Source organism: Leishmania panamensis (genome assembly GCF_000755165.1).
Source record: "Leishmania panamensis strain MHOM/PA/94/PSC-1 chromosome 31 sequence".
Lineage (NCBI taxonomy): Eukaryota > Euglenozoa > Kinetoplastea > Trypanosomatida > Trypanosomatidae > Leishmania > Leishmania panamensis.
In genome coordinates, this window is record NC_025878.1 from 1,045,362 (window position 1) to 1,073,352 (window position 27,991).

At 56.1% G+C, this 27,991-nt stretch overlaps 4 protein-coding genes across 4 annotated transcripts, besides 1 other annotated feature; all 4 read right to left on the minus strand.

Moving 5' to 3' along the window:
- Positions 1-1,889: 1,889 nt before the first annotated feature.
- LPMP_312220 (hypothetical protein) lies at positions 1,890-4,385 on the minus strand (the record flags this gene model as incomplete). The annotated part of the gene is made up of 1 exon (XM_010703307.1): positions 1,890-4,385. One exon carries the CDS (start codon positions 4,383-4,385, stop codon positions 1,890-1,892), a length of 2,496 nt encoding a protein of 831 aa, XP_010701609.1.
- Positions 4,386-9,328: 4,943 nt separating this feature from the next.
- Positions 9,329-10,648, minus strand: LPMP_312230 (zinc transporter-like protein; the record flags this gene model as incomplete). Its single annotated transcript, XM_010703308.1, has 1 exon — positions 9,329-10,648. One exon carries the CDS (start codon positions 10,646-10,648, stop codon positions 9,329-9,331), a length of 1,320 nt encoding a protein of 439 aa, XP_010701610.1.
- Positions 10,649-11,009: 361 nt separating this feature from the next.
- Positions 11,010-11,563: a repeat region.
- Positions 11,564-16,998: 5,435 nt separating this feature from the next.
- LPMP_312240 (hypothetical protein) lies at positions 16,999-20,655 on the minus strand (the record flags this gene model as incomplete). Its single annotated transcript, XM_010703309.1, has 1 exon — positions 16,999-20,655. The coding sequence occupies one exon, from the start codon at positions 20,653-20,655 to the stop codon at positions 16,999-17,001; it is 3,657 nt and encodes a 1,218-aa protein (XP_010701611.1).
- A 6,699-nt stretch (positions 20,656-27,354) lies between these two features.
- LPMP_312250 (hypothetical protein) lies at positions 27,355-27,957 on the minus strand (the record flags this gene model as incomplete). The annotated part of the gene is made up of 1 exon (XM_010703310.1): positions 27,355-27,957. One exon carries the CDS (start codon positions 27,955-27,957, stop codon positions 27,355-27,357), a length of 603 nt encoding a protein of 200 aa, XP_010701612.1.
- Positions 27,958-27,991: the final 34 nt, after the last annotated feature.

The window sequence follows — 27,991 nt, forward strand, 5'->3', positions numbered from 1 at the left end:
CAACGCGACTGCGCAACCACACCGCGGTGGGTTCTTTCGTGAGCAAAGCCCTCGTCGGTACAGAGAGTATGGTGTATCTAACGCCGCAGTAAGGTGTGGGTATATATAAATAAATATATAAATATAAATAAATATACTCACTTCTCGCATGCCGGCTTGCGAGACTGTGTGTGTGTGTGTATGCGTCGTATCGGGCCCTTCGACGTGGGTCACACAAACGTCCCCACCGCACTTCGATGCCGACCTCGACGGGTACGCTGTCTTTGCACGGCATGAGTGGCAAAGTTCTAAAAATAAAAAAGTGTCTGGCAAAGCGGCGGCGAAGAAACGTCGTTGTGGTTGGTGCGTTAGACGGATGAAGAGTGATCGAAAACAAAACCCAAAGAAAGCAAAAGAGGCACCTGTCGGTGAGGTAATAGACGGGGGAACACAGAAGAATACACGGCGGCTTCGATGCGCCCCATCACCACCACCCCGACCACCACTAAGAACGAGAGCACGCGCGACTGATTAACACACCATCACAAGTGAAGGAAGCCACCAAGGGTACTTGGCGAAGAAAGAGTCCAAGGCAATCTAATCCAGCGCAGAGTGTCGCAAATCTGAGAGAAAAACGAAGGCACTGGTGTCCTCGACTGTTCAACATTCCGCGATCGATTCAGTTCAACAGGATGACTGCAAGCGCCGACAAAGTGCGGAGTCGCGAATAACATGAAAACCTCCGCGCAAGACATTCTCGAGCGGCATACACGATGCGCTCATCGAGAAAGCACTAGAGCAGCACAAAAAACCCAAGGCACACAAAGCGCGCAAGAGTCGTTGCAGAAACATCCAATGCTTCAGCTCCCATTTTGTCTTCGTTGCTTCCAGAACTCCGAGTTGCCCCTTGCGTTCCTGCCACAGTGTAACGTGATGGTCGGCAACGGCGCCGCGAATCCCTAATCAAGAATTGAGCGTGACTCACGTTGCCCATGAGAGCTTTGCCAGCACCAGGGTGGGGCGACAGCGGCGCCAACGTAACCAGCAAGCAAGCGTAGGTGCAGAAACGCTACCCCAGCTTCCACTGATGGCGGCGCTTGCGGAGGCCGTCGGCCAATATTGCAGAGTGCAGGCTGCCAGAATGAAAGGGGACAGCACACAACACTGAATTCAAAACGAACCTGCGCTGGAAACCAGGAAAAACACGCCAACCGCGAGCAAGGGCGTAGGCCAGTCTCCACTTTCGTGTCGCATGCGCACAGAGGGGTGGCAGTGTGTGCCAGCACCTGCTGTGCGATGCAAGCGGGGTAATCCGCGTCGGGAAAGAAAAAAAAGCCGTTACGGCGCAGCACTAGAAATATAGCGAAGAACGCACGCAAGGATGGCGACGTATCTATACGAAAGACCAGCGAAGGCGTACCTGTTCGCCCCCACGCCTTTCTCCTTTCAGCAAAGACTCATCTTCCTATGGCAGTGCACAGGAAAGAGAAAACGAGGGGGACCGCCTCTACAGTCGCAGCCGGCTGCCTTCTTGTAAACCGCGAGGGAAAAAAATAAGGATGATCGTGGGAGAGAGGGGGGAGGAGTAAGGCCTGCTCGCTCCCCTACACTACCGCGATAGGTAGCGCAGGCGGGGGGGGGGGGCAGCCAGTTCGCATTAAAGCATAGGCACATGAGACAAAATACAAAACTAAAACAAAACAAAGGGGCGCTTCGCTTGGCCATCCTGCACAACGCCGTGAAGAGTTGAAGATGCGAACACCGATAGGGAAGTTGGCGGGCCACAGCGCACAGAAAACCAGCAAATGTTGTAGAGCGTGGGTCATACAAGAGCGGAAACGAAAAAAGAAGCTCATGAAGCGCTACGGCACGCACATCAGTCGCAGAGGTGAAACGCGTGGCGTTTTCTCTCACGCTTCATTCGCACAAGTTTCCTTGTGGAGAGAAGGCATCTTCAGAAGGCACTGCTTGGATGACTGTGGGTGCATCGTCACGTATTCTTCTTCGAGCTCATGTGCGATGGGCAGCATACGCTCCGCTTGGCGCTTCTTGCGTGCGGCGCTGGTGACTTCTCCAGTGTCTGTGGTGCTCCTTGCTGAGTGCACAGACCACGAGGAGCTGCGCTGTATCAAGAAGGCGTTCGTGCCCTCGTCTGCTGAGTTGTCCACGGAGGGGCACGACCGACTCATGATGCCGTTACTCGACTCTCCCAACAGCCGCAACTCCATACCGCTTCGCCCACCGAGGCTACGCAACGACTTCTCGTTGGGGTTCTCTGTGGCAACGCCCGGTCCCTCGACCCCGGAGGACAGATGAAAGGCGGCAAATCCGGCTAGCCTCTGCTGCATCCTCCGAGCGGTAGCACCGCTTGTCACCGTGATGAACTTTTCGGGAGTCACGCTGAAGCTCGTAGAGCTGCTTGCCGTTGCACTGGGACTCCACACCTGCGCCGTGTCAAGCACTGTGGTTTGGCCGTGTTGTGGCGACAGCGGCGGAACAGCAATCTTCAGTGATGCTTGCGTTGCAGGGTCGTTGGTTGTGTTGCAACTCGGTGCCACAGCTTGATGGGGCGAGAATGGCACTGTCGCCATCTGCACCTCCCTGGCGCTCAAGGGCTTCAACTGGCGCTCCACGTAACGTCGTAGCAAAAGTGGTCGTGGTGGGTGTCGCTCGAGGCGGGAGGGCGGAGTGACTGTGAAGGTCGACATCGGGGCGTTGGATGCATTGGCGGCGTCCCACTGCTGCCGAAGCGGCTCCGGCGACTGAGAGCGGACGGAGGCGCGACCACCGCCCACGCCCTCCATTGTGAGCGTTGCGTGTGGTGCCTCGGTGAATAATGTGGCGGTCGTCTTTTCCTTGGACACCATTGTGCTCGTCATTGGTGTCACAGGAAGAGAGGAGGATGCGGACGATGGGGCTACATCCTCCTCAGAGGGTGGAGCTGCGATACTGGTAGATCGGGAGTGGTTTGGCTTTCGTGGATCCTTTCGGCGCGGCTTGCGGGGCGCCGACTGCGGTGGGTGACAGATGAATGGCCTTGACGTGTCGACAGAGCCGCGACTGAACGTCGTTTCCTTTGACTCGGTGAACGCATTACTCATCGCCTTGGGCAAGAGAGAGAACCGTCTTGATGCAGTCGACGTGGCTATACTGTTTGGTGACGACGCGGATGCCGGTCTCCTTGTGTCCGAGGTGTCTCGTCTTTCAGATGCCGGTCTTAGTCGAACACTACAGAGGTGGCGGATCCCATTTCTCCATGGAGCTGTGGTAGTGGGCGTCATATCGTCCCTGCTAACTACTGCTGAGCAGCTTCGTCCTGACTTGTTGTCCTCTCCCGCTACCGTGTCGATGCCGTAGAAAGGGGGGCAACCGGTGGGCCCAAGCCCATTTTCAAATGACTCAGACGCGGAGGAGGCGTTCACTGGAATGTCATACGAGTCGCCCTCGATGCCGCCTCGCCAGCACGGTGCCAGATGGTTGCCATTCTGAGAAGTCGAGAATTCTGGTAGCTGATGATGCGGTGGCGTGTGCAGTGGCTGTAGGCTGGTGTTACTTCTCCCTGAACCAACAGGTCGCCGAGTCATACTAAAGCTGCTCTCAACAGATAGGCACGAGGCGGCGCCGTACGATGTCAAATGTGTTGAGTCAGAGAGTCGGCGCTGAGCTGCGCTCAGTACAATCGCTGCGTCCTCGCTGCGCGTGACACGACTGTGATCGCACTCGCTCCTCTGAAACGTGGTGTCCAGGTAGTAGTGAGGGTGGACGGATTCCCGTACAGAGCAGGACATAGCACTCGTTGCGACCGTCAGGCTGTCGTGCAGACTAGGGAGCGAGTTCTTGCTACGGTCGTCAAAGCTGTCGTAGGACTTGACGAAAGTGCGCGCCGATGCCAGAGTGAACCCTCCATTATCCTTTCGGGAGAGGTGGCAATCGCTCAAGGCGGTACCGGAGGTTGCGGTAGAGTTGGTACGGCGAGCAGGTCCGACATGTGACTCGGTGAAAGTCACAGCTGCAATTGAGTCATCGTAGACAGCCCTCTGTGTGGCGGTCGGGTAGTCGTAGAGGGCGATATGAGAGAAGCCGCCGGCGCTGGTACTCCCTGCGCATTGGTAAAGCTTCGCTGCCAAAGACGTGCCTTGAGGCCAGCTAGTTCCACGACCTGAGCCCTCGCTCAAGCTGGTCGCAGACTGATAGGAGTGTGCGCAGCTGCCATCGCCGTAGAAGCTGGACGCAAACGCTGAAGGTGCTGTCACAGACCCGACTGCGGCGCCCATCATGGCAGGAGGATGCGTGGCACCTTCGTCGCTCATAGTGTACGGCCCCATCATGGAGTGCATGGGTAAAGCACTACCGCAGAGCGGATCCTGCAAAGACGTTGTGGACGACGAGTGAGAGGAGAACTGCATTGCACCAACGACTATACACAGAGCGAGCGAGCGAACAAAATGAGGAATAGAAAGAACGGAGAGAGAAGGGAGAGGCGACAACGACAACCCTCCAAAAAAAAAAAATAAAGAGAGCACCACAGCGAGAGCGGTGCCAAAGATGCGCCGCACACGAAATGAGAAAGAGGGCGTGGGGAGGGCCGACGCAAGACGAGGTGACCCAATTGTGAGGCGTGCTGTAAGCGCCGTAGGCACGTAGCGCCGAAACGAGCTCCGACTGACACAGGGGTACACCGGGAGCGTGACCAAGGAGAACAATCCTCGAGCCTTCAAAGAAAGCGTGCACACCGATACGCTCACTACAAAAAAAAAAACGAGGCTGAGAAAAACGCTGGCTTCCAGCTGCAGGGCCTGATCGGTGTCCCACAACCCACAAGATCTCCCGCGGCACAGAGAAGCAGCTTCAACTCAGGCAGGAGAGCATAACAGATCTGCGCACAACACAAGTAAGCATGTTGCGGTCTGCACGTGATCACTGCAGTGCAGAGGAGGAACAAGACACACCTGCTTCTCTTTCCGATACAGACACGAGGCAGCTCTTGTTATCAAGGCTTGACGCAGGAGAACGTATAGGCACGACGAGAAGGTAATGTGCGTATACCCGCGCACACACACCTCTCCACTCTGGAATGGGGGAGCGCACGGGAAGTGTGGGGGAGGGGGGGGGGAACACGAAACGAGTCGAATGATGGGGAGCCGGAAAGGCGAACAGGTCTGCAGGCGCACTACAAAACGCCTCTAAGGCGTGAAGGGGAGGAAAACAACAACGACACCGGCCGAGTGAAACAAAGGAGACGAGGGGAAGAAGAGAGTTGGTGAGGGGTGCACGAAGAGAAGTAAACTCCCTGTTCGTCCGGTAGTTTGTGAGTGTGTGTGTGTGGGTGGGTGTGTGTCTTCGGGTGATATTCTTCGATGCCTGTAGCTTACCTGCTTTGGTGTCGAGGAAGCAAAGAAAAAGAGAAGCGAGGAAAGAAGGAGCAACGATGCCGCACGGTGGCTGATGTGCAAACGAGAGTGGCCTCAGGTCCAAGAACGCAAAAAAGTGAAGATACTGAGTGAGACACGTACAACAATGGCGCCACACAGCGGAACTCTGCAGTCTTTCGTGGCTTCTTTTGTTTGCCGACTGATCCGTTCCCCTGCTGGCCCTTCCCCCCTCTCTGCAAGAAATAGGATGGCTGACACGTGGCGACGGCAGGGATGAAATACACAAAGAGTCACAGCACAGCACAGCACAGCAAGCAAAACTCACCCACCGAAAGCGAGAGTGTCGAAACAGCGAATGCGCCGCACGATAATGTCTGTCAAAGGCGCGCAGCACAGGGCATAACGAAAATGACTTCGGTTAGGGGGGCAGCAGCGGTGGTGCCGAGCTGTGGCGGAGGCGGTGAGAAATCAATGTGGAGGCACACGCGCGGGTAGGTGTAGAGCGAGGCCTTTGGCAAACGAACCACGAAAGACGAATGCAGTAGCGTCGCGTGGACAAAGCAAAGGAATCGGCTGGAAGTTGTACTACAGGGCGATGATACGCTATACTGGACACGCGTCTTCAGCAGCTGCTGCCCGAAAGAAACCAAAAGAATGCGAGCAACGCAGTCTATCGTCTCTCTCTCTCTCTTGCAGTGCACCGCTTTTCAGAATGCAGTGCGCGGACGGTGGTGAGCAGCTCGATCGCTGGAGCAATGGTTTAGTGCTGCTTTGGCGAGCAGGCCTCCTATGACAGCTGTTTTCCTTTCTCCTTTTGCCGTTAAAGGGGAAGGGAGGGAGGGTGACGCTTTGGACGAAAGGAATTACTATGGGCAACGATGGTGCTCAAGCGAAGCGAAGCGAGGGAGGGAGGGAGAGAGAGAGGGAGAGAGGGAGGGAAACCAACAAATAGGAAGGGATGGCACGCTCACAAAGGAGGCCACGACACCGCGACAACGGCCAGAGGTGTGCCGCTGTGTCGTGGCGTAACAGTCGTGACAAGAGAAGAACAACAGCGCAACAGCGAATGGAGACAGGAAACACAAAACGGCCAGACAGACAGACGGGGATAGGGAAAGGGCGAAGGAGGAAGAGGGGATGTGTGGTCAGTGGGCTACCTTCATCCGTTGTAGAGCAGATGGGCAGAGAGGACACGATACACGAGCGCCCAGAGGGCCCCCGTCAGCGTTCGCGGCTCTTAAGTGATGGCGGCTTTGTTGGCGGTCCTTAGTACAGTTGTTGCCCCCCCCCCCCACTCCCCCCAACAAACAGAAAGCAATCTGCAGTGGGAGAGGGGAGGGCGACAGAAGGTGGCCGGACACCGCCAAAGTAGTGGATGGCGGAGTAGGCATCGCTCGCAGATGTGTGCAGCACACCTGCGCGATTACAAAGAAAACTCTGGAGGCGCCGGGAGAGAGCACCGGAGGGCATATACTTCGAGAGACTCTGAGAGATGCGTGTACCCTCAAGATGAGGTTGGCACGGCTTCACTGGACAAGACCGACACAATTGTGATCCCATAGCGTGAGGCAGATTCCCATCCAACGCACAGGATTGCCACTTATCGTTTTACTTATCCCAGTGACGGGACCGACACACGCACCCACGCAACGGTCGAGAGAATAAACGGGACAGGAAAGAAAATAGGACGTCAGTGAAGGAAGTGCGCACGCGGGGTTGTCCCACGAACTAAGAAAAATACTTCCGCAAGGGCCCGCATCGCACCTACTCACAGGCGTACGGCATAGAGCCGAACAACATGTGCGGATACGTCCACACACACACACTGTGTATAGACTCGGGACCACTGACAGAGACATTATAACTCTTTATCAATCTACGAGGACGCTCTTGCCTCCCCTGTTCATTCTGCATTCTACGCACAACAGGAAAGAGCACAGGGCACACACAACGAAGTGAATTACAGTGAACACACACACACACACTTACACACTAAAGTGATGAAAAGGCGAGCCTATTAAATTGAGGAGACACCCCTAACTCATTATGGTATCGAGTGGCGCGCATCACGCAGAAGATAAAGCAAACTGTGTGCATGGCCGTACTAGAAATGCGTTAGACCTGCCCTACCCCCCCCCCCCCATGTGTCAGAATATAGACATCTTGTGGGCGTCAGCGGCAGGCGTCAGTGACACACACGCACGGAGTCTTTGACAGGGTCTCTGAACACCTCTCGTTTTTTTCTTTGCTTTGTTTTGCCGCTGGAATACCTAAAGCATCGATTACAGCGCCGCCTCTGCCGTTTCGGCCCGATCGTACATGTGTAGCAGGACACCCACACCCGTACGTGGGGAATGCGCACGTCGCAGAATGCAGAGGCAGCAGCCAAAGCGAATACTCTGCGCAACGACGTGCGGCCTCTCTCCCCTTTCGCTCCCCACCATCGTATAAAAACGAAGGGGGGAGGGAGGGAGGGGGAGGGGAAAGTAAGACGAAAAGGGCCCGCACGGCAGGGACTGCCGCCGTGACAGGGGACCTCCGCTGCACGACACACGCCCCCTGCCTAACGCGCAATAGTACGCACAACACTGTTGGATGTCCGCGCCTGTTGTGTGCTACAAGCGCTGACATAGCGAGAGACGAATGAAGAGGGCGTGACACGGGGCCGGGCGCGGGGGGGGGGGGGGGATTCCAGAATCAGAGCGAAAGCAAAAAAAAAAAGGTATGTGCGCCGCCAACCTGAGAAGGAAAGAATAAAAAGACCCCGTTGAAGAGCTGCCCTAGGGTGCTACATGCGGGCATCGGAATAATAAGTGAAAGGCATCGGTGCTTACACTTGTAGAACACACGTTTTGCTTCTGTGCGCCAGCCTGCGTGCACGCCTGAATCCCTTACAGACCTGACTCACTATGAGAACGTGGGTTAGGCACCGGGAAGTACACGAGGCTATTCCCGTGTGTTGAGGAGACCCAACGCAAATGAAAGCGCCAACATACCCGGACACAGGCACGCCAAATCACGCAGACACAACAGTTTGAACCCTACCACCACCACCACCAACAACAGAGGCATTTCTGTTTCTCCTAGGCTTCTTTGCAGCCCTTCAGCTTCTCTGCCAGCTCTACCTTTGTACGTGCCAGAGAAATGAGAGCTGGTGCCGCCGACACCGTCCATCAGCTGGGTAAGTGGGGAGACGCAGGGTATAGCGGAGGACAAGAGAAGGGGGTTAGTGTTTGATCGTTGAAGAGAAAGCCCCGAGAGGTAGACGTGAAGGGAGAGAGAAGTCAAGCGGGTAGGCGTGAGAAGGGGGCACACAACGGACGGAAGGCAATAAAAAACGTCAAAAAATGCGCTCATCAGATGGCAGAGAGAAATGAAAAACAGAGCGTTAGTGGTGTGCGCTGAGTCACCAGCGCGTGACAGAGACAAGAAGCACGCGAGGCAGCAACTCTGAAGCAGCGCAAGAGGGGGCGACTTAGCGGACGGCTGCCAACCATTATGCCTTCAGCTTGTCGGGGCCGCCTGACGTACACACGGGGACGATGCAACAACAACAAAACTGCAGGCACAACAAACAAAAAAACGTGTAAAGGCGCACATCTGCCTTCCGTCATTTCGTCTCGGCACACCTCACCCTCACGTCCATCCCTATCACACTTCACTGCCGTCTTCTCCCTCTTTCCTGTTGCTGCTGTTGCCTGTTTGGCTATGACGTACCCCGCGTGTCTCGCACCAGCAACTTATACGTCCGCCTCAGCCCACGTTTGTCTTCAACTTTCAATACAGCAACAACAGCGCAAGCAAGAAATGAATGCACTATTCATAGAGGTACACACACACACACATACGCGCACACCACGTTACGCGGTGAGGGACACACAACTCAGTGTTGGTAGCAAGAAGAAAGAGAAAAGCAAAAGAGAGGTGTCTTGAGTTTGCTACACCTCAGGGGACTGAGGGAAAAAACAATTCCCATCTCACATGTAGTGGCTCGACACCTCATCATGCACAGTCGGCGAGGCGCAGGCGCTGGCGCATCCGGCGGTGCCGATGGCCACCGGGTCGACCTGAATGGTGGTGTGACGAATGCCAAAGTGTGCACTGCAGATGTGCTGCGCCTTGTGCAGAGCGTCGGCGGAATCGTCTGCCACTAAGTGCACCGAGAGGGAGACATACTCGGCCGACAGGGACCAGACGTGTAAGTCATGCACATCGACTACGCCGTCGATCTGCCGCAGCGCCGCGTCCAGAGCGCTGTAGTCGACGCTCGCTGGTGTGCTCTCCATCAGAATTCCGAACAGGTCCATCAGGAGGGCCTTGGTCATATTCAGCGTGATGACAGCGAACATGACAGAGCAGAAGGGGTCAGCAAGGTTGAAGAGGGAGTGCTCGTATGTGTACTTGCCGTAGTAGGCAAGGTTACACAGGTAGATGACAATACCGGCGAGAATGACACCAATGGACTGGACGCAGTCACCCATCGCATGCAGGATAGCAGCGTGCACAGCAAACCCCTTGTGGCTGCCAATGCCGCCACCGCTTTGCGTTGCATGTCCGTGGTCGTGGTCGTGGTCGTGATCATGTCCATGGTCATGATCGTCTTCGTGAATGTGGTCCTGGTTGTGCTCCCCACTCCCGCCGTGGCTGTGCCCGTGCGAGGAGCCGAAGTGGCTGTGGCCGTGAGAGCCGCCAAAGTAGAGGATGGAGGCACATACGACATTCACCACCATGCCAAGCACACCAACGACGATCATGAGACGAGAGTCAACTGCTTGGCAGTCGCGAACGCTCATAACGCCAGCGGAAACTTGAGCCGGGACACGGCTGCACATGTATATATCGTAGGTGCGGTATCCTGCTTCAATAACAATCCAGGTCACCAAGGCCCAGATCGAAAAGACGGAGATGAGGGTGCCAATCACCTCAGCCCGGTGCCAGCCGTAGCTGTAGCGGCCGCACGCCGCACGACCCGCTGCGACGAGGGCGCCAATGCTCAGTGCATAGGAACCCACATCGGCCAGCAAGTGGATGGCATCCGTGAGCAGGGCCAGCGAGTGGGCCATCACACCGCTGGTGAACTCGACGAGCATAAAAACGAAACAGAAGATGAGAGCGCCCAGGAGAACCTTCTTCTCCGACTCGCGACGGGCCTCTACGGCGGACAGCGCCTCATCGATTGTGCGCTCCTCGGCAACTGTGACGTAGGCCGGAGTGGAAGCGGCATGGTAGTTGGCGACTGACGGGCCCGCAATAGCCACTGTCAACCCTGTCGTCTCTCCAGGCTGCTCAGCTGACATTTTGGTAAGACTAAATCAAGCAAACATGCATATCTATATATATATATATAGATATATACTCTAGACCAGCACTCACAACGACGCAGGTATCGTTTAACTGAATCGACAGCTTCGCACACTATGTAAAGTAATCACCACAGCTCATCAGCTGCAGCGAAGTAGAGGAGATAAAGTACGCAAAACAGAGAGAGAGATAGAGTAGTGGAAGGCAAAGGACAAGGAAGGAGCCGAGGTGCGTAGTGGACCAGAGCACCAAATCCGTCACCCATGAGGGCAGAGGTGTGGAAGGCAAATGCAAATATCACCGCCAAAAGCCTCCACCACGCGAATTTTTGCTTGGGCTCTTGACACATTTGAGACACCCTCACGAGGGGGAACACCTCAGCGCGCCGTATCATCAGGGCTCAGCACACCACCCTGTGTGGGAAGCCCACATAGCACCCCTCCATCCCTGCCAGTGCCGAACTACTTCTGGTGGCGAAAGGCTCAAGTGCCCACAGCGTAGGGAGGTCAGCGTGATGCATCGCTGCGGATGCCGGCCGTCAGGTCATGGATGACGCTGTGTCGGAGCACCTTGCGACAGCAAACACACGCGCGCCACCCACGTGATCGGCAGAGTATCCGTGGGACCGGAGTGCATCCCGCCAGGCCCTGCGTGCCTACGGGTGCGGGGTGCCTGAGCCACCCCGAGGGACGCACCAGGTATCGACCCGCATGATGGTTGCGGCTGTGGGGCGACGTGTGGAGTTGGGGGTAGGTAGTGTTTGAGGCAGCGGCCATGCTCCGATGACTGCGACGCCATTGGTGTAACGCCGCGCCTGCCGCTGCTTGGCACCACGCGGTGGGCCTGTGACAGGGCTGTTAGAGCGGTATTGCATTCGTCTTGTAAGGCAGAGAATAAACTCATTGAAGAAATGGAAGAAGCGTGAGCTAACCGGCATGTGCAAGCACTTGTGAAAGTCGAGGAGCGCCCGATTGGCTCGAGGGAGTGAGTGTCGCCCACGTGTGCCTCTGACTGCGTCATTGTATCGTGAACTGCGGTGGGGGATTCTACGTGGTTCTATGACCTTGATGCTCCCTAATGAATGTAGGCCACCTCTTCGCGGTGCTGAAAACCAGTACTCCTTTACAGAGGAAGCGAAGCGCCGACGCGCACAGAGCGAGACCTACTGGATTGAGAGCCTCTTTCATGGGGTGCGGCAACGTCGCGAGCGCTTCCCTCGAGCGCGGAGTTTGGCAGGTAACTGCAGCTCTCTGGTTGGGAATATTGTTACTTCGGTATAGAGGATTGAAACCCAACCCTGAACCTCTCACGATTGTACAGGCGAACGCGAATGGCCTGAGCAATGCTAAACAGCCTGCACTACCTGCAGCTGAAGCGGATCGTTACCTCCTTGAGGAGGCGAAGCTCTCGCCAAGTCCTTCCAACACCTGGAAGGCGCCCGGGCACACAACCTTTTTCAGCGCCTGCACAAACCGGGGCGGCGGCACGGCAATATTTGCACACCAGAAAGAAGACGCGCAACCCCGAAGGGTCCAATGGAAGCCGCGGGGTGGAGACTCGCCCGTCGAAGGGACTATCGCCGAGATGGTCTACCGCGACCTCGCGCTAGGTACCGGAGGCATTTTGCATGCCCCCTCAAAGCCCCGGCCACGGCGAGCCCTCACAGCTTCGCGGGCACCTTGAGAGGCTTTTGTTCGTTGCTCTGTGGGAATTTCAATCGTCCTCCCCCCCCATCCCGGCTGCGCCCCGCAGAACAGTCAGACACTGCCGACCAGCTTGCAGCCCTGAGTATTGCAGGCTTCATGCTGGAGGACACGTTGGGTACGCCTGCATATTTCCAGGGCGGCACGGAAAGTGCACTGGACTTGGTGTGGCCCCGGGGCGTCGGGGTGGCAAGCCGGCGCACCAACCGCACAGCGGATAGCAAGCACAAGTTCCCCACTTCTGCTATCACTCTGGTTTGTGGAGCCCTACTAACTCCGTCAACCCCCACATTCCCGAGGGTGTTTTACAGCCGGAAAGGGGCAAATTGAGGTCATTTCGGAGCTAAAGCACGAAAAGCTGCGAGACCGTTGGGAAAAGTCACTCTGGACAAGCACAAAGCATCGCTCAACTCTGCCCCGCAGTGCGCTATCAAGAGCAGTTGTCGACATGGCTGTCGAACTCATGGGGTTGTGCAGTGGTCAACCGAGATGGATGCCGCGGACAGGCAAGTTGCAGCTGCACAATCAGCTTACGATGTCAACCCAAACAGCCACACCTCACGCACACACCAATTACGCCAGCATGAGGGAAATCACGTCATCAGGCAAGCCCATCAAGGAGACCTGGCATCGAGGGATATCAAAGGCCGATCCCGGCTACTCTGCTCCATGGTCGGTGCTGCGAACGGTACACGTTGCACAAACTTTTCTCCCTGTCCATCAGGCGCCGCCCGCCGCTGATGGACGCCCTGAATATCCCATTAGTTGCAGGCACCGCTTGTTTGCACAAACCCTACTTCACCGCCCCGCCAATCCCCCAGCCCTTGACATTTTTACCCCCACCGCCCACTATTTTTCCCTTTCCGGGCCATGATTTCACTGGGGCCAATGCCTTCCCCCATTCCAGAGGCGCCCGCATCCAAGTCCTCCCATCATAGTTCTTCCTTTCCGCTCGGTCTGCCGACGCACAAGGGTCACCGACTTCACCACCACCCTCTTTCCTTTTTTCCGCCGAAGATGCGCCAAGCACGTGCGTTCGCTCTTTTCTTTCCGTCCCGCCGGGGTATGGCGTGACGGCGAATCGGATGAAGACAAACAGGCGGGAGGGAACAGACCGCCTGCCCTCGGGCAAAGAGCCCGAGGGAGCCCTGGCTCGTCTCGAAGAAAGCCGGGCAGCAGGGCCGGATGGCCTCCTCAACGAGGCGCTGCACCACCTTCCCCATAAGGCCAAAGCGCGAATTTTAACCCCCATTAACTGGATGCGGATCGCCCACCTTGTTCCCCAACAGTGGAAGAATGCGCACGTTGTACCACCACCAAAACCTGGGAAGCCGCAAGAGCAACCTTCGTCGCACCGGCAGATTAGTCCCACCTCTTGCGTCTCCAAACTTATGGAGCGCATGGCATTCGTGCGCTTATTGCGTGTGCGGCAGCCCCATCTATGCCAACATGCGCATGGGCGTGGCTACGCCACGAAAATGGTGCGCTCCAGGATCACGTGCACGGTCGAGATACATAGAAATATCCATTACCACGTGGTGGTCAGCAAGTGCCCGGGCAGAGAGCAGCAAGTGTCCCACTGAGTAATGCAGGCATTAATAACCGTGGTGGATTTCATAAAAGACTTCGACACTATGGATTCTCCGATTCTCGCGAAGAGACCACAGAGTTTCCCCGGCACCCGCTTGAAGCACTGGCTCCGAAACTTCCTTGCACACCGCTATGCGTAAGCAAAGCTTGGAAACCCATTAGGCAAACAGTATGGCCTAATGGCTGGTGGCCCTAAGGCGCCGTTCTTGCACCACAACTGTGTTCCCTACAAGCCACTCCTCTCCCAGAGTTGTTGGTGGCCTCATTTCCTGACGCGCAGTTCGGCATGTACGCAGACGACTTGGCCATCACTATTCCATGTCGTGGGTGGAATGCTGACGTAAGGATCGGCAACGCGGTCCTGGGAAAAGTGGAAGCGGGGCCGAAAGACAGCGGCATGCAGATAAATCTGCACAAAGGCGAAGCCCTGTTTCGCACACCACCGAGCCGCACGGGCAAAGACAAAGTGTCCGACTCGCTTCGGCTCGGAGGAGGGCACGGGGTCGCTGCTTCACTGTTCAGTGGTAACAAGAGCGCCAAGCGTATTCGTCCTCAACTGTTGGGCACTCGAGTGAAAATACAGCGCCAATGGGACGCACGCGCAAAAAGTAAGAAAAGGGCTGCGGTTGTGCCGTATTACAGACCGCCCGTTTTCACCCTCGCCACGCGATATGAGGCAATTTGTCTCCGGCCAAACCCAAGCGGACTCACCAGCACGCTCGTCTTCGCCTATTTGTCACTGGTTTTCCCTCTACTTGCGATGAGGGGTCGGTGCTGTTGGAGTCCCGCTCCATGCCCTTTCGCATCGAAGTATTGCGGAGAGGAGTCATGCTTTACGAGCTATCCAGGTTTGCGGAAACTGAGTGGGTCGGTTGGCCACCACCAGAGCCCCTGCCGTCTAAGCCCTGTTCTCGCTGGCGAGCGGGGTGGGGGTGGGTGGTTTTATTACCAGGCTGCTTATTGGGAATGGGCTTTCGCCGATGCCCCCGCATCGCCCCGGCGCTGCGCATTGAGCATGACGTGTGTATTGACATTGATTTGCCTTTAGGCCATTCACACAGTGGGACAGAAGACGGCTGTGTGACCGTAAAACGTGTCGCATCCATGGCCTCCCTAGAGCATCCTACGCCACAGCCTCGGACGGCATTGCTAGTGTCAACGGACACTGTTCAGCCACCGCTGCTATCCTGCTGCCCAACCCTTTTAGCACGACTACCCGACGAACTCTTACCGAGGACTGTGACCCTCTAGCTAGTGGCCACAGGGCAGAGAGCATTGCTATGCGCAGAGGTCTTTAGAAACACGCCCTTCCCATTGCGGAAACCGTGCCGAGAGAAGGGCGGTTGCTTCTTCACGTGGCTGGTGGCTGATCCCTTCTGGCTGCACTGAGCGCATGCCAGTTGCGCCAAACTTCTGCAGTTGAGAACGAAATCCGCTCCTGCCCACTTTTCTTGGTGGACAACGGATGGGGAGTTCACCTTCAGTTTTTGTATGCACACGCGCAGGGATTCACTGCAACGAGATAGCCAATACGGCCGCGGTAGAGGCGGCTGCCGAAGGTCTCTATGCCTCACCCCCAATCCATCCTGTCTGCATCATTGACCTTCGCTCCTTCTAGGCAAGAGTGCTGGTTAATGAATGGCAGGCGCAACTAAGGGGGTGGGGGAGGGGAGGCGCGCCTCACTTCTGCTTGTGTGGCGATCGTTCTTCTGATCTGTCCTCGCTGGACCTGTTAACGGGGGAGACCTGACTCCTTTGGGGGAAGTGGAGTTTTCGAGAATTCGCTGAGGCGAACACCCCCGGCTTCGGCCGGCTTTTCTGGGCTGTGGGAGACTGTGCCACTCGTTTTCCTTGGTGCAGTCCATCGCAGGAACAGGCGACGACTTTACACGGTGCGCCGTCAACGGGGAATGGGGAGCCGAGAAATCTCCGCAGAGCTCGTGGAATTCCAGAAGCCTGTCCATGCCGTGGAGTTGTCGTAAACAGCTTCCGGGTGTTACAAAACCCCATAACACCCACACGCGGTGACAAACCCCTCGCTGGTGGGTGGGGCCTGCGCGTGTCCCCTCAGCGGCTTCACGCACCCTCAAGAATAAGTAGAGGAGTCCATGTGGCATGGTTCCCCCTCAACTCGGACGCGTGCCGAAACAGAGCACCGCACCTTGTTAGGCGTTCTCTCCTATCTCGTCCGGCTGCAAGTTTGACCACCGACCCTGTTCCTGGTGTGTGTGTGTGTGGGGGGGGAGTCGATCAGTCAGATGCTTTGGTGTCTTGCCCTTGCTGAGTGCCAAGCACGAAGCGTAGTCAGAGCCTGGTTGCTCAGTTGTAAGCAGTTCTGGCATGTTCTTCACTCGAGGCGGCTCATTAGACTCGTGAAGGTCGCACCGGCTATCAGCCCCGTCGCCCCCCCCCCAAACGCGGAGAGGGAGGGAGGGGGGGGGGCGAATAGACACAAAAAAAAGTAAAGGGAGTCGTCGTCGTAGGAGGGAGGGGGAGGGGGGGGGGGTGCGGCCCTTTAGCCCATTCGGCGCCATGTTGGTCGTCAGTGCGCCGCGGCAAAAAAGGGAAGACACACACACACACAAAAAGGCCCATATAAAGCGAATACGTCACACAAGGCAACGGCTGACGACCTCTTGAGCAGGCGCAGTCGCAGAGAGGAGAGGGCAGAACCCACATGGGGTGAGAAAGAGGAGACCGTACACAACGTCCACACACGACAGCAGAACAGCAGGCGCACTTCTCCGCTGCACAGAGGGTACTTCCCTCTTCGCATGGATATGCCAAACAGCGAGAAGAGGGAGGCGCTTCCGTAGGTAGTGGCGGTGGGACCCCGGCGAGAGTGGTTAGAAGGCCGCCATGCCGCTTATTCACGTCCTACCGGAGCGAGACACGAAAGATCAGCGAGGAAAGCGGCGGTATACAGTGGCAGCCACCAAAGAAAAGCTGCCAGTTACTGATAAGGAAAGGGAGACCGTCCTGCATACTTCACGTTCTGAGATCACCACAGAGGGACGCACATCGCTGCTGTAAAATGACGCATAAAGCTGCCACTACTGCTTCTTCACAGCAGTGCGGTGAACAATGCTGGTACGCCGCTTCTTGGGTGTGATTGGAGCATACATGCCCTCTGCGTCACCGCTCTTGCTGTCCACGGCACACCCATCTCCCCTATTTTGCTTTGCTTCACCTAAGGCTGAACTGGAGCAAACTGGGTAGAGACTCTGCGGCGGGCTATCTTGCAAAAACCCTCTGTAGCCCTGGGACACTCCCTCCTTGCACGCCAGCAGGGGCACGGTGCGAGTCGCCTGTTCGAGTGACAAGTCCATGTCGTGACCCGCATCCTGCAGCACGATGCCAGGATCGTCGGGGCCCCAGCGAAGGATCACCCTCACAGAGGGGTTCGCTTGGGATCTGTACAGCGCCGTGTATGCTGACAATGAGCATTGCTGTGAATCCCGTCCCTGATGTGTACTAGAAGAGCTCGGTGACGCAAGTGGTAGCCGCGTGGGTGTGAGGAGGACACCACTCGACTGCTTCAGTTCAGAATCCGCAATGCTGATGTTTCCTGCATCCACCCTCACACAGAGAATTGGGGCTATGCTGCACTGCTGTGCCATCCGCAGGGAAGCGTCAGCGTACGCCATGGAGGACTTTTCCACCAGAGGAGAGCCGGAAACTCTGGCCGAAACGCGTGAGATCAGCTGCCAGAACCGTTTGCGGAGTGCTGTGCTGTTTTCGCCGCTCATCAATTCCGTGAAGGTGCACCGCTCTAGCGGCCGTGGGCAGACCGTTTCGAAGATGTCGAGCAGAGCTTTCTGAAAGTGCAGAAGCTGCTCTTTCTTTTTATCTTCCAGGAGGACTTCACAGATCTCTGCCCCGGCGGCGGGTGTGCCTGGAGAGTAGTCATTGAACCAGGGCGCTGGCCCACACGCGCTTACCGACAGAGACGACTTCGGTCGGACAGAACCCCGCTGCACCACTGGCTCGGTTTCTGATGGGCGCAGGGGGGAGGCAGCCCGTACAACTCGCACATCTTGGGGTACTTCTGGAAGCAGTGTAAACGTCAGCACAGATATAGGTGCTTCGAACCAGTCGTTGGCCTTGAGGCGGAAGCGAACAAAGGGGTGCGTGGGGAACGAGTCGGTTGCGGCGGAATGGGTAATCAGGGCGACCTCGTCGAAGCTGAAGTGGAGCCATAGGTGCCCAAACGAGTTCAGGAAGAGTAGGTGGGACTCGGATAAGCACAGAAAGACGTCCTTGAAGGTGGTAACGTGTTCGTCTGTCGGCTGACACGCTGCGTAGTCGGCAGAGGGGTGTGAGCCCTTCACGCCATCCCAGCTCGACCTGGTCGAAGGTGTGGACGCGGGCGTCTCCAAGGCGGCCACCGGAACCAAGGATGTCGGAAGCAGCTCGGCGATGTCTTTAAGACTCAGCAAGGCCTGACGCCGTCGCGACTGTGTCATTGCTGGAGCTATCTCCTGTGCGGCGCGGATTGGAGTGAGCAACCGACGCAATCGGCTATTCAGTCGCTGCTTTGAGGCCACCGCTGGAGCATCGAATTCCGCAACGCTGATGCTGCTGCTGCTGCTATCCTTGCTTTGGTCAGGCGAGCTCGGTGCCCGCAGACGCTCCACGATGAGGAAGCCTCGCTGGCACGTGTAAAGCACCGAGGAGGCGAGCGGAAGAAATGAGTGCCACAGAAACAACGGCACAGTAGCATAGGTGATACCGTAGCGAGGGTCCACTCTGTACCGCACGTAATCCTGCCAACCACGACAACCGAAGATAGTTCGCACTGGAGTCAATCGAGCATCACCCGAAGTGCTGCGCTTACTGTGGTGGTGGTGTCCACCATCAATACCCTCCGAGACTGCTGATCGGCTCTTGCTCAGGAGATAATCCGAGATATTCTCGGTGGAGAGAGAGCCACTCCTTGTGCCCAAGGCCTTTGCATTGCAGGGGTGCGGGTGCTCGTAGGTTGCGGTGGACGGGGATCCGAGAGAGCTCGTCAGACGCTTGTTCTGCTCCGCATCGTGCTCGCCACTGCTCAAATCCTCTTCGTCATTTCCAGCCAGCTGAGATGTGCGCGATTGTCTATCCCCACCGTCACGTCCGTCCGCCTTCTTCTTCCCTTGCATTTTCTCAATGTACGCCTGCATGCCTACGTAGCAACTCAAGAAATCACGCATGTCAGACTCGTTGAGGAAGCGGAGGCAAAACGTCTGACCTCGGTTTGGAATGAAAGGCAGAGCCAGCACCTTTTTCGAGTCCGCATGAGTGCTGGAGGCGAGAGCAGGTGACCGAGCTACGCGGTTGCTTTTCCAGAGGCGTGAAATGTTTCTGCGTGGCAGCTGCAGTGGAGTAACTGGGTCCCGGAGAGCAGCGGTGAGCGTGTCGGAGGAGGTAGAGAGGATTCTCGCGCTCTGCGTCCGCTGTAGATGCTTCAATGGCGAAAAAAGGCTGAGCTGAGTTTTAGACTGCTTACCATGACCGAATACCTTACTCTTCTTGTCCATCAGCACATCTTCGGAGGAGAAGGCACAGTCTTGGATGCTGGCCGTCTCCGTGACACCGAAAAAAGCGACACTAAGCAGCTCCTCGTACTCAGAAAGAACGTTCATGGAGGAAAACTCTGAGTTCATAGGGTACGTCTGCAGAGGGGTCAAGGCGCCTAAGCTGAGGCTGTCGAGGGGTACAGCAGGGAGCGTCGGAATTGCAGGTGATTTTTCGACGAGCGGTGTGAGCAGCCGACTTCCGGTTGCGCGCCAGACCTGCGATGTGCGATCACACATAGAGTTATGCACCCTTATCGCGCCATCTTCGCCAAAGCAGGAGCTCGATCCCGAACATCTCGTAGCTTCGCTCGGCCCAATGGGCTGCAGTGGTAGCAGGGACCGCTCGTTTGAGCGCCATGGCTCCGTCACCTCCAGGTACTGACCGTAGGTCGATCTTGTACTTGAAGTACCTGTGCTGGGCACCTGATGAGCAGATATGCTGTTGTCTTGTGAGCGGGTGAACATGGCAGGAGGGCTTCGGCTCGGCAGAGGATAGTAATGTGACGCCGGCGCAGCCGATGTCTCAGGGAAATCGCAGGTGGCTGGGCTCAGGCTCCTTGCACGCGAGGTGACGTGGGACGGGTAGGTGGTCGCGCCTCGGTCCACAAGAGTGAGATGCAGCCGTGCGCGCAGCTCCGCTGAGAGCCGCCTCTGTGCGGCAAAGGGCGAGATGTCCGTCAGCGCAATAGTGTAGTGCTGCTCTGGCTGGAGGTGGGGGGCACCCGTCGACGGCGTCGATGCCGCGCCTGCATGTCTGTGCTGACTCTTGAATGAGGGAGCGAGGCTCTCTTTCTGGTGTGACGAGACTCTACTAGGCGTGCGGTCGAATAGCCACAACGGGCTTCGCGTGGAGGTGCATCGCGAAGGTGCAAGCGGGGTGTTCGTTGCGCTGGTGCAACGATCCTGAGCCGCCGGGGGAGACGCAGAATACTTCGACGAAGTCGCCTCACGGGGCCGGCACGTAAGGTTTAGGTAGACCTGCCCGCGTTTGAGCGCGAGCCGAGCGCTCAGCTCAACAGGCTCGTCTGGGTGGCCAATGCCGGTACCGCTAACGTCAGAGGTCGGCGTGCCCGCGCCATTTGGGATGAAGAAGACGGGGTACACCGGTGGTGCGCGCGACGGCTTGGCATCCGCCGCGGCGGACGACTGCATTCGCTAGAAAACAAAAAGAAGTGAAGGGGATGCCGCGAAGCACGAACCGAAGAGGAGGAGTCTTTTGTTGTAATAGGAGGGGGTACCGGTAGTTCGCATCCTCTGCCCTTCGCCGACCCTGTCGCAGCTGAAAGGGGAGAGACGAGTCGAGGGAAGAAAAAAAAAGAAGGGGGGAGGAGGGAAGGACTCAGGAAGGTGTCAGCCTCAATAACCAAAGGAAAGAGAGATCGAGAGAGCAAAGACAAGTCTTACGTGAAGCGGCACAACAAAGACGACACACGCGTACTTACAGGAGGCGCGCACAGTGTGTGTGGCATGCAGGGATGCAGCAGAGCAGGAGAGGAGATCAAAAGACGGAGATGTGGTCCCCCTCGACACGCTCGACGCACTACCACAACTGCGAGGTGTAGAGCGAGAGCTAGAAAACACAATGAAACAAAGGAGAGAGAACAAGAGAGGCACTTGCGCTCATGCGGAAGTGGTGAAGTGCTGCGTACAGGAGAAGCTCACGTATGCGCTGTATGCACTCCCAAACAGAAATGTGTTGGCGATTCGGATCCATACACAGCGCCCCAAACAAGCACAGGACAAACCGAAGAAAGTTTGCGAGACGAGCACTGGGGAATAGGCTCCTCCGCCTTGTTATTGGTCGAGGGCGGGCGTTCAGAGGCAGTAGTGTGGCTCCTTGGTATACGTGGAAGCCGTACTCTGAAGAAGGGGCCTGTGTCTTTCCATAAGGGTAAGCGTTCATGGTGGCCGCCCTCCCCCCGTGTACGCTGGGCGACACGCGCACGGTTCGGTGACAGTCCAAAGAGAGAACGAGAGAGTGGCAACCACATGAGACATGGAGGGCGAGGTTTCGATGCAGAGTGAAAAACAGCAACAACACCAACGGGGATGCAAAGAAAGAGTAGCGGCTGAGGAAATGGAGAGATCACTGTTTCGCTTGGCGTGTGGTACTAGCCTGCCATCACTTTCATGCGCATCACCAATGCTAGTCCGCACAGATTCATTTCGGCCTCTCCACATAAATAAAAGGACCGTTGAGCCGCGGAAAACCGGCGAGGGACGAAGAGAGCGCGGACAGCTGCATCACTGCCTACTGAGGTCACATCCACAAGACAATGTGCTTTCGGCTGGAGTGGCAAGAAGCTCTAAAGAGTCCAAGCGACGTCGCGCCGAGGCCACAGATAGGACGCGGCTGTCTCCATTCGTCCACTCCCAAGATGGCGATCACATCACCGCTATGACTTGTATGTTTTTTTTTCCTTCCATTTTGTGTGATCCTCAGACAAGCACCCATGCATGACAATGGAGAAGCTCCCAACGTTCTTTTCCCCTCGTTGTGCTAACGTACGGGTGGTCACTTCCTGGAGCGGCCTCAATGCCCAGCCAGCAAAGCACACAGGGACACAGCACGGCAGAACACACAGGCAAAGAGAGAGAAGAGAGAAGAGAGTTCCTTAAAGACGCACATAGGCGCGCCCACGGGGGCTTTTACCAATGCAGTAACATCCAAAAGGTAAAGGGAAAGGTAAAGGGAAAAGGCGGGGAGGAACCATTAAGGAGGAGGTTCGCATAGAATCCATGCGTACCTGGAGATACTCCACTCACACGGTGAGAGGGGGGAAGCGGTGAAGCGGTCGGTCAGCGGCAGCAGCACGATCCCTGCTCACGGCACACCCTTTTTATTACTGTCCTCGCCTTTCACATAGGAGGGAATTGCCAAGGCCGAATTCTGCTCACAAAGCGTACACCCTGCCTTTATCCGTAGCGCGACGCATAGTCGCTCATCAAATTAGCCCCTCCCCCTAATGCGCTCCAGCATGTTGTGCTATCGAGCCCGGCACCACTCGACATGGGCAGAAGTCCGCAGGATCTCTAAGTCGAGCACGAGCCGAAAACAAAAAGCGCACATTGAGACACACACCTCCCTCCCACACCCACACACAGACAGACAGACACCGGCACAGACGCGGGGTGAGGAGAGTACTAGGAGCGGCACGCTGCACATTTATTGAATTGCGCTGTGTCGAAGGGGGGGGGTGCCACTCCAACGTAGACATTTTGTATGTAAGAGAAGGCGAGGGAAAAGAAAACTTCACTATGTCTGTACAAATGTGGCGATAAAACGAGAGTAAAAAAGAGAGGGGGGCGGGCGGGAGGACAGAGAGAGAGGGAGGGAGGGAGACGGGCACGCACATGATGCAAACAGGAAGGAGGGCCAAACTATCAAAAAAACGAAAACGAAATCGAAAGGGGGGTGGAGGGGGGGGGGGAAGTTGAGTGGGTATTCGCACAGTGGAGGCAGTGAGGGCGAAGTTCAGAGAACCATCGCCAGAGAGTCTGAGGAGAGTGGGAGGAAAAATGAAACTACTTGGGTAGATAGAGGAGAGACAAAGTCATCGAAAGAGCGGGAGAAACACGCGAGGGATGAATGGGGGGAGGGGGGGCGGGGGGAACGCACGAATGAAAGCGCAAACGACGCCACGGCAACGGGAAAAAGGTCAAGAAGACAAAATAAAAAACGACAGCATCGAGAGAAGGAATGTAAATGCAAAGAAGAAGAGGGGGAGAGAGAGACACATGTGCCATACCAAGACAACATAACAACAACGAAGGGGACACCACCGGGCATGGCAATGGATGAACAAGAATAGCGAGGGAAACGAGAAACAAACAAACAACAAAGAAGAAGGCAGAGCTGCTTCTTCCTGGGTACATTGTAAGTGCGTACCCTCTCTCTCAATACACGGATTGGCTCGCATTTCTTGCTTGAATGGGTACATCAATGCCAATACGGATAGAGAGAGGGCGAGGCACAGCTGGGAAGATGGAATGGGGGGGAGTAAAACAGAACACAAAATAAGAGCAAGCTGAAAAAAAAAACTGGTGAGCATTTTGCGCTTGTATAGGCCTTCCACTATGGCGAGGTAAATGTACGCGTTCTTATCCAGATACTACATTGCTTCTAGAAGTAAATGAAGGTCCTGTGCAGACTCCATTCACAACCGTAGCATGTGAGGGCCCCCAACGCGAGCGATACATGCTTCGGTTGTTCTGTCCCTTTTTCGCTCGCTTCGCACCTCCTCAGCAACCAAGTTGACGCATGACGGCAACCGTAAAACCCCAAACCCCACAGCGGCGCTTGTGAGGTTTCGTTTGTATTGTTCGCCTGCACGAGGACAGAACACGCACCGGCCAAGGAAAAAGCAAGAAGAGAAGACCTGAGCGAACGCGCGGATAATAGGCGGCCTCGCTGCCTCACGAGCAGCAGCGAGACGCCCTAACAAAAAATGCACATCAGAGACAGCGAGGCAAAAAGGGGAGGGGAGCGGAGAGAGGCGCGCAGAAGTGTCAGTAGTGAACACCACTCGCTGTTCAATACGCTCTGCGCGCTCATTATTACTTCTTCGCCCTTCTAGTTAAGTCAGGCAGTGCGAATGCGTTGGGGTGTCTTGAGTGCTCCTGTGCGTGGGACCTCAAGAAGGTCTGGAGGTGAGCGTACACGGGTCCGTCTCTTCAGAGACAGTACACAATTGCCACCACCTCCTCGACTCTCGCGCTGCATCGCGTACGTTAAGATAACTGCGCAGCCACTGCAGAGTTGCGTTTACCGCCGTCGCCTTTTTTTTTCCAGCTTCGTCTGCTAGTGAATCCGGAAGAAAACATTTGACGGCCTTTTGGTTGCTGAAATGCAGCGTACCCCCCTGCCTGTGGTTTCGCTCAGGCATTTCGAAGGCCGCCAGCGGCTAGCCGATGCCCTTCGCCTGCTTATATGAGTTCGAGTTGCACTCCTTTCACGAGCCATAGTGAGGGCTCGTCCACTTACCCGCGCCGCACCTGCGGGAGCTGCCCTTCCCCTTAATTGCCACCAAGCGTCTCTACACACATGCACAAGCACAGAGGGAGACAGAAGACGTAAAAGAGTGAAATCTCGAGATAAACGCCCTCCTCCCCCAAACATGTCCATGCCAAAGTACGCCAAGACACGTGTCGTTCCCCGTCGGCGCAGGCCACCGTTTCGAATTCGTGGTAGTGATGCCACCGCCGTGACCCGAGAACGCCTGCAGGGGGCGAAGGGGGATTGGGGAAAGATCGATGGTCACGGCGTGATGGGTAAACCATTTCGTTCAATGAATGGGTGGGTAAGGAGAGGTAAAGGCATGTCCTAGCTAACGTGAAAAAAGCGCGCGCAGCTTGAGCGTGTCGGCGATGCAGCTACAGCGCTATTCCCGTCGAGCTCTGCTCCCGCGTCCGGATCAGAAGACGAAGACGAAAAAGCGATGAGGAGCGTAAACGAGAAGAAGAGAAAAAAATGTAAACCGCACGCAGGACAGGCAGTGAGTGAAAGAAAGCAACACACAACGCGCTACCGTCGAAGTACTGGAAGTCCAAGCAGAAAAATGGAGAGGGAATACAAGGAAGACGAAGACGAATAACACAAACAACAACAACAACAACAGCACGTACAGCGAAGAGGGGGGGGAGAGGGAGCGAAGCTTTGTCCCCGCTCTGCCTGTGCACCACCCGCTAACTCCGATGCGCATGGAAAAAGGTGGGGCACCGCGAGTCACTTGTCAGAGCAGTGAACGGAGACACATCAGCGCGTTGCACTTCGATGGGCGCAGGGAAGTCAATATAGTGATGGAGCGCTAGGCAGCGCCGGCTTGAAAAAGAGCCATCCACGGTTCTGACAGAGAGAGGAGCGGGGGAGGGGAAGGGGGAGGGGGAGCAATACAGTCTCCACCTGCGATGCGCTCGCCAGACGCATGGCACTGTGAAGTGACCCATTCATCTGGAGTCCATACATGTGATGGTGATGTGAGTGCGTGGAGGAGGACGCAGAACGAATACAACAATAAAAAAAAGGAAGAGAGAAGACAGGTGGCATGGCTACTAACTGAATCGAGGGAGGGCACACGATCGAAAGGCATCGCTGGGTATAGAAGCGTGATAGCAGAGGCGTAGAACGAGGATTAGGGGGATTGGGGGGAGGGGGGGATGAGGTAGCGCTTCGTATGTGAGGGCGCGTGTGTGTATTGAAGTAAAGCGGGGCATGGGATAAATGAGGAGTAGCGATACGAGAAAAAGAGAGAGCAACTACAACGATGAAGGAAGGAAGGAATGAAAATAAGCGAACGCATTGCACCAGACAGAGCAGCGGAAAAGGGAAAACAGAGAGAAATGAGGAGGTGAGGGGGGGGGGCAATAAAGGAGTAGAGCAAGCACAAGCGACAAGCCGAAGCGCCACGTGCACGAGCCTGCACTGTGAGGAGTGGGGGCTTCATGCAACACTCGCACCACGCCGGAGGAGGAGGAAAACATATCAGAGCCAGAAAAGAGGCAGAAGCCAATACTACACACACACACACACACGCGCGCGCAACGACGTGTATGGCAGCGTTAGGAAAAAGAAACAGACAACTGGCAGTCTGAGCGGAAGTCAGGAGGCGAGTGCGAAACTTCTGATGAGAGCCGTACGTGAATGAAGTGGGTAATGGGTGAGGGTACTGGATGTTGGGTGAAGGGACGCACACAGTAGACGTGCCCAGAGGTACTACTCGAAGGCCCAGTAAACCACGTCAGAGAGAAAAAGGGTACATTGCTTTGATTTCGTTTCCCCCTCTTCCCCCCTCCCAACCAAACAGTGGCGTAATACGTGCCGTCCTTGATCATGTTCGGTCCTCCTTCGCTAATTCGAGCGCGTTGCTAACGCATCACATGCTGCAAACATGCATGTAGACAGAGGCGCGTCAGACAAGCCTGCAAAGGTCAAAACTAGCGCACAGAGCACTGGGCGAAAGTCAACAGCTGGGGAGCAGGAGGCTAAAACACAGGGAGAAGCGAAACATATAAAAAGAGAGTGAAGAGTCATTCAGTGGGGAACAAGAGCGAGCTGGTGCGAGAGCGCCACATCCCCACGAGGAGACATCGAACAAATCGCAGCGAGGTGAGCAACCACAAGCAATATACCAAGCGAGACTTGGGGGGTGATGGCCTCGGCGTCGCTCACGGAGTGCAGAATACAGCCGAGGTGCGCGCGCAGGGGGGGGGGGGAACGTCCCTTTTCGAAGAACAGAGGCACCCAAGCGGAATAGCTGAAGGAGAAGAACGCGGAATCACCGCCGAAACGAATAATAATAATAATAAAAGGGCCACGTGCCACGGAGCAACGAAACGTAGGAGGTGAGGGGGGAGGGAGGGGGGGGGGGTCGTCTTTGCTTCGTTTGTGTATATGTGGTGTCTCTGATGGCGAAGACGGAAACCGGCGGAGAGCCTGGAGAGGGAGGAAGCAGTGCGTTGGTGCCCTCCCCCCCACCTACTGCAGCATATGAGGTCCGCTGTCAGAGCGGTGGTAAGGGCCGAGAACAAAAAAGAGAGAGAGAGTCTCAGCATTGCAACAACAACAGCCAGAGAGCCACACGAATTCTAAACCAAAATGCACTTGAGAAAGTACGCGTAGACGAGCTCATTGCGGCCATTCCGCCTACATCTCTGCGGCCTGTAGGCGGAATGGCATGGCCAGTAAACTCAAACGCGCAGAGCACGAGGGGAAAAAATCGCGCGACACTGTACATTTCCACAGAGAAAGAGGAAAAAACACACAATCGCCGGAAGCGAATGACCTCACACACACCTGCGCAAAATCGCAGCCATGGGCACTCCGTGTGGCTGCCTTATCTGTTTCGGGGCCGTTTAGGCATAGAGCTCATCAAAAGCCGCCGCCACACTCAACATGGCGTCATCCATTGCGGCGGTGTGACTCACCTTCTGCTCCACCCACCGCTCGAAGACATACTCAGCATTTCGCCGCACAGCCACAGAAGGTGCCTTGGTGCTGCTCGAATGTGGTATAATGTGATCCTCTGCAACGCGAAGCCAGTGGAGTGGCGTGCTGCTGTCACTGAAACCAGCTGGTACAGTGGATGTGCTGGCAGAAATGCCCACACTGGACATCTCGCCAAAGCGCAGGTTGAAGCTGACCAGTGAATTCGTCTCGCACATGTCATTGGAAGAACCTGTACGCCTCGAAACGTCGCTGGAGCTTGACTGCATCAGTGGAAGGGGGCATACCAGCTGCCGTGGTGGTGACGTGTAGCGGCTAGTATGGAGACCACCACGCGGGTCCGGCAAAGAGTGAAGCGACGTGAGTGGGACCGGAATGAACCTTTTCGGCGCAGGCGGCTTCGTGACGTCACCGTGGCCCACAGTAGACACATCGTTCGCGTCGGAAGAGCGATGAGCCCCATGCTGCGCACAGGTCCTCGTCAGCGAGGCCGGTTCGTCGTGGTCGCTCATCGCGGAAAAGAAAAGGAAGAGCGAAGGACAACCT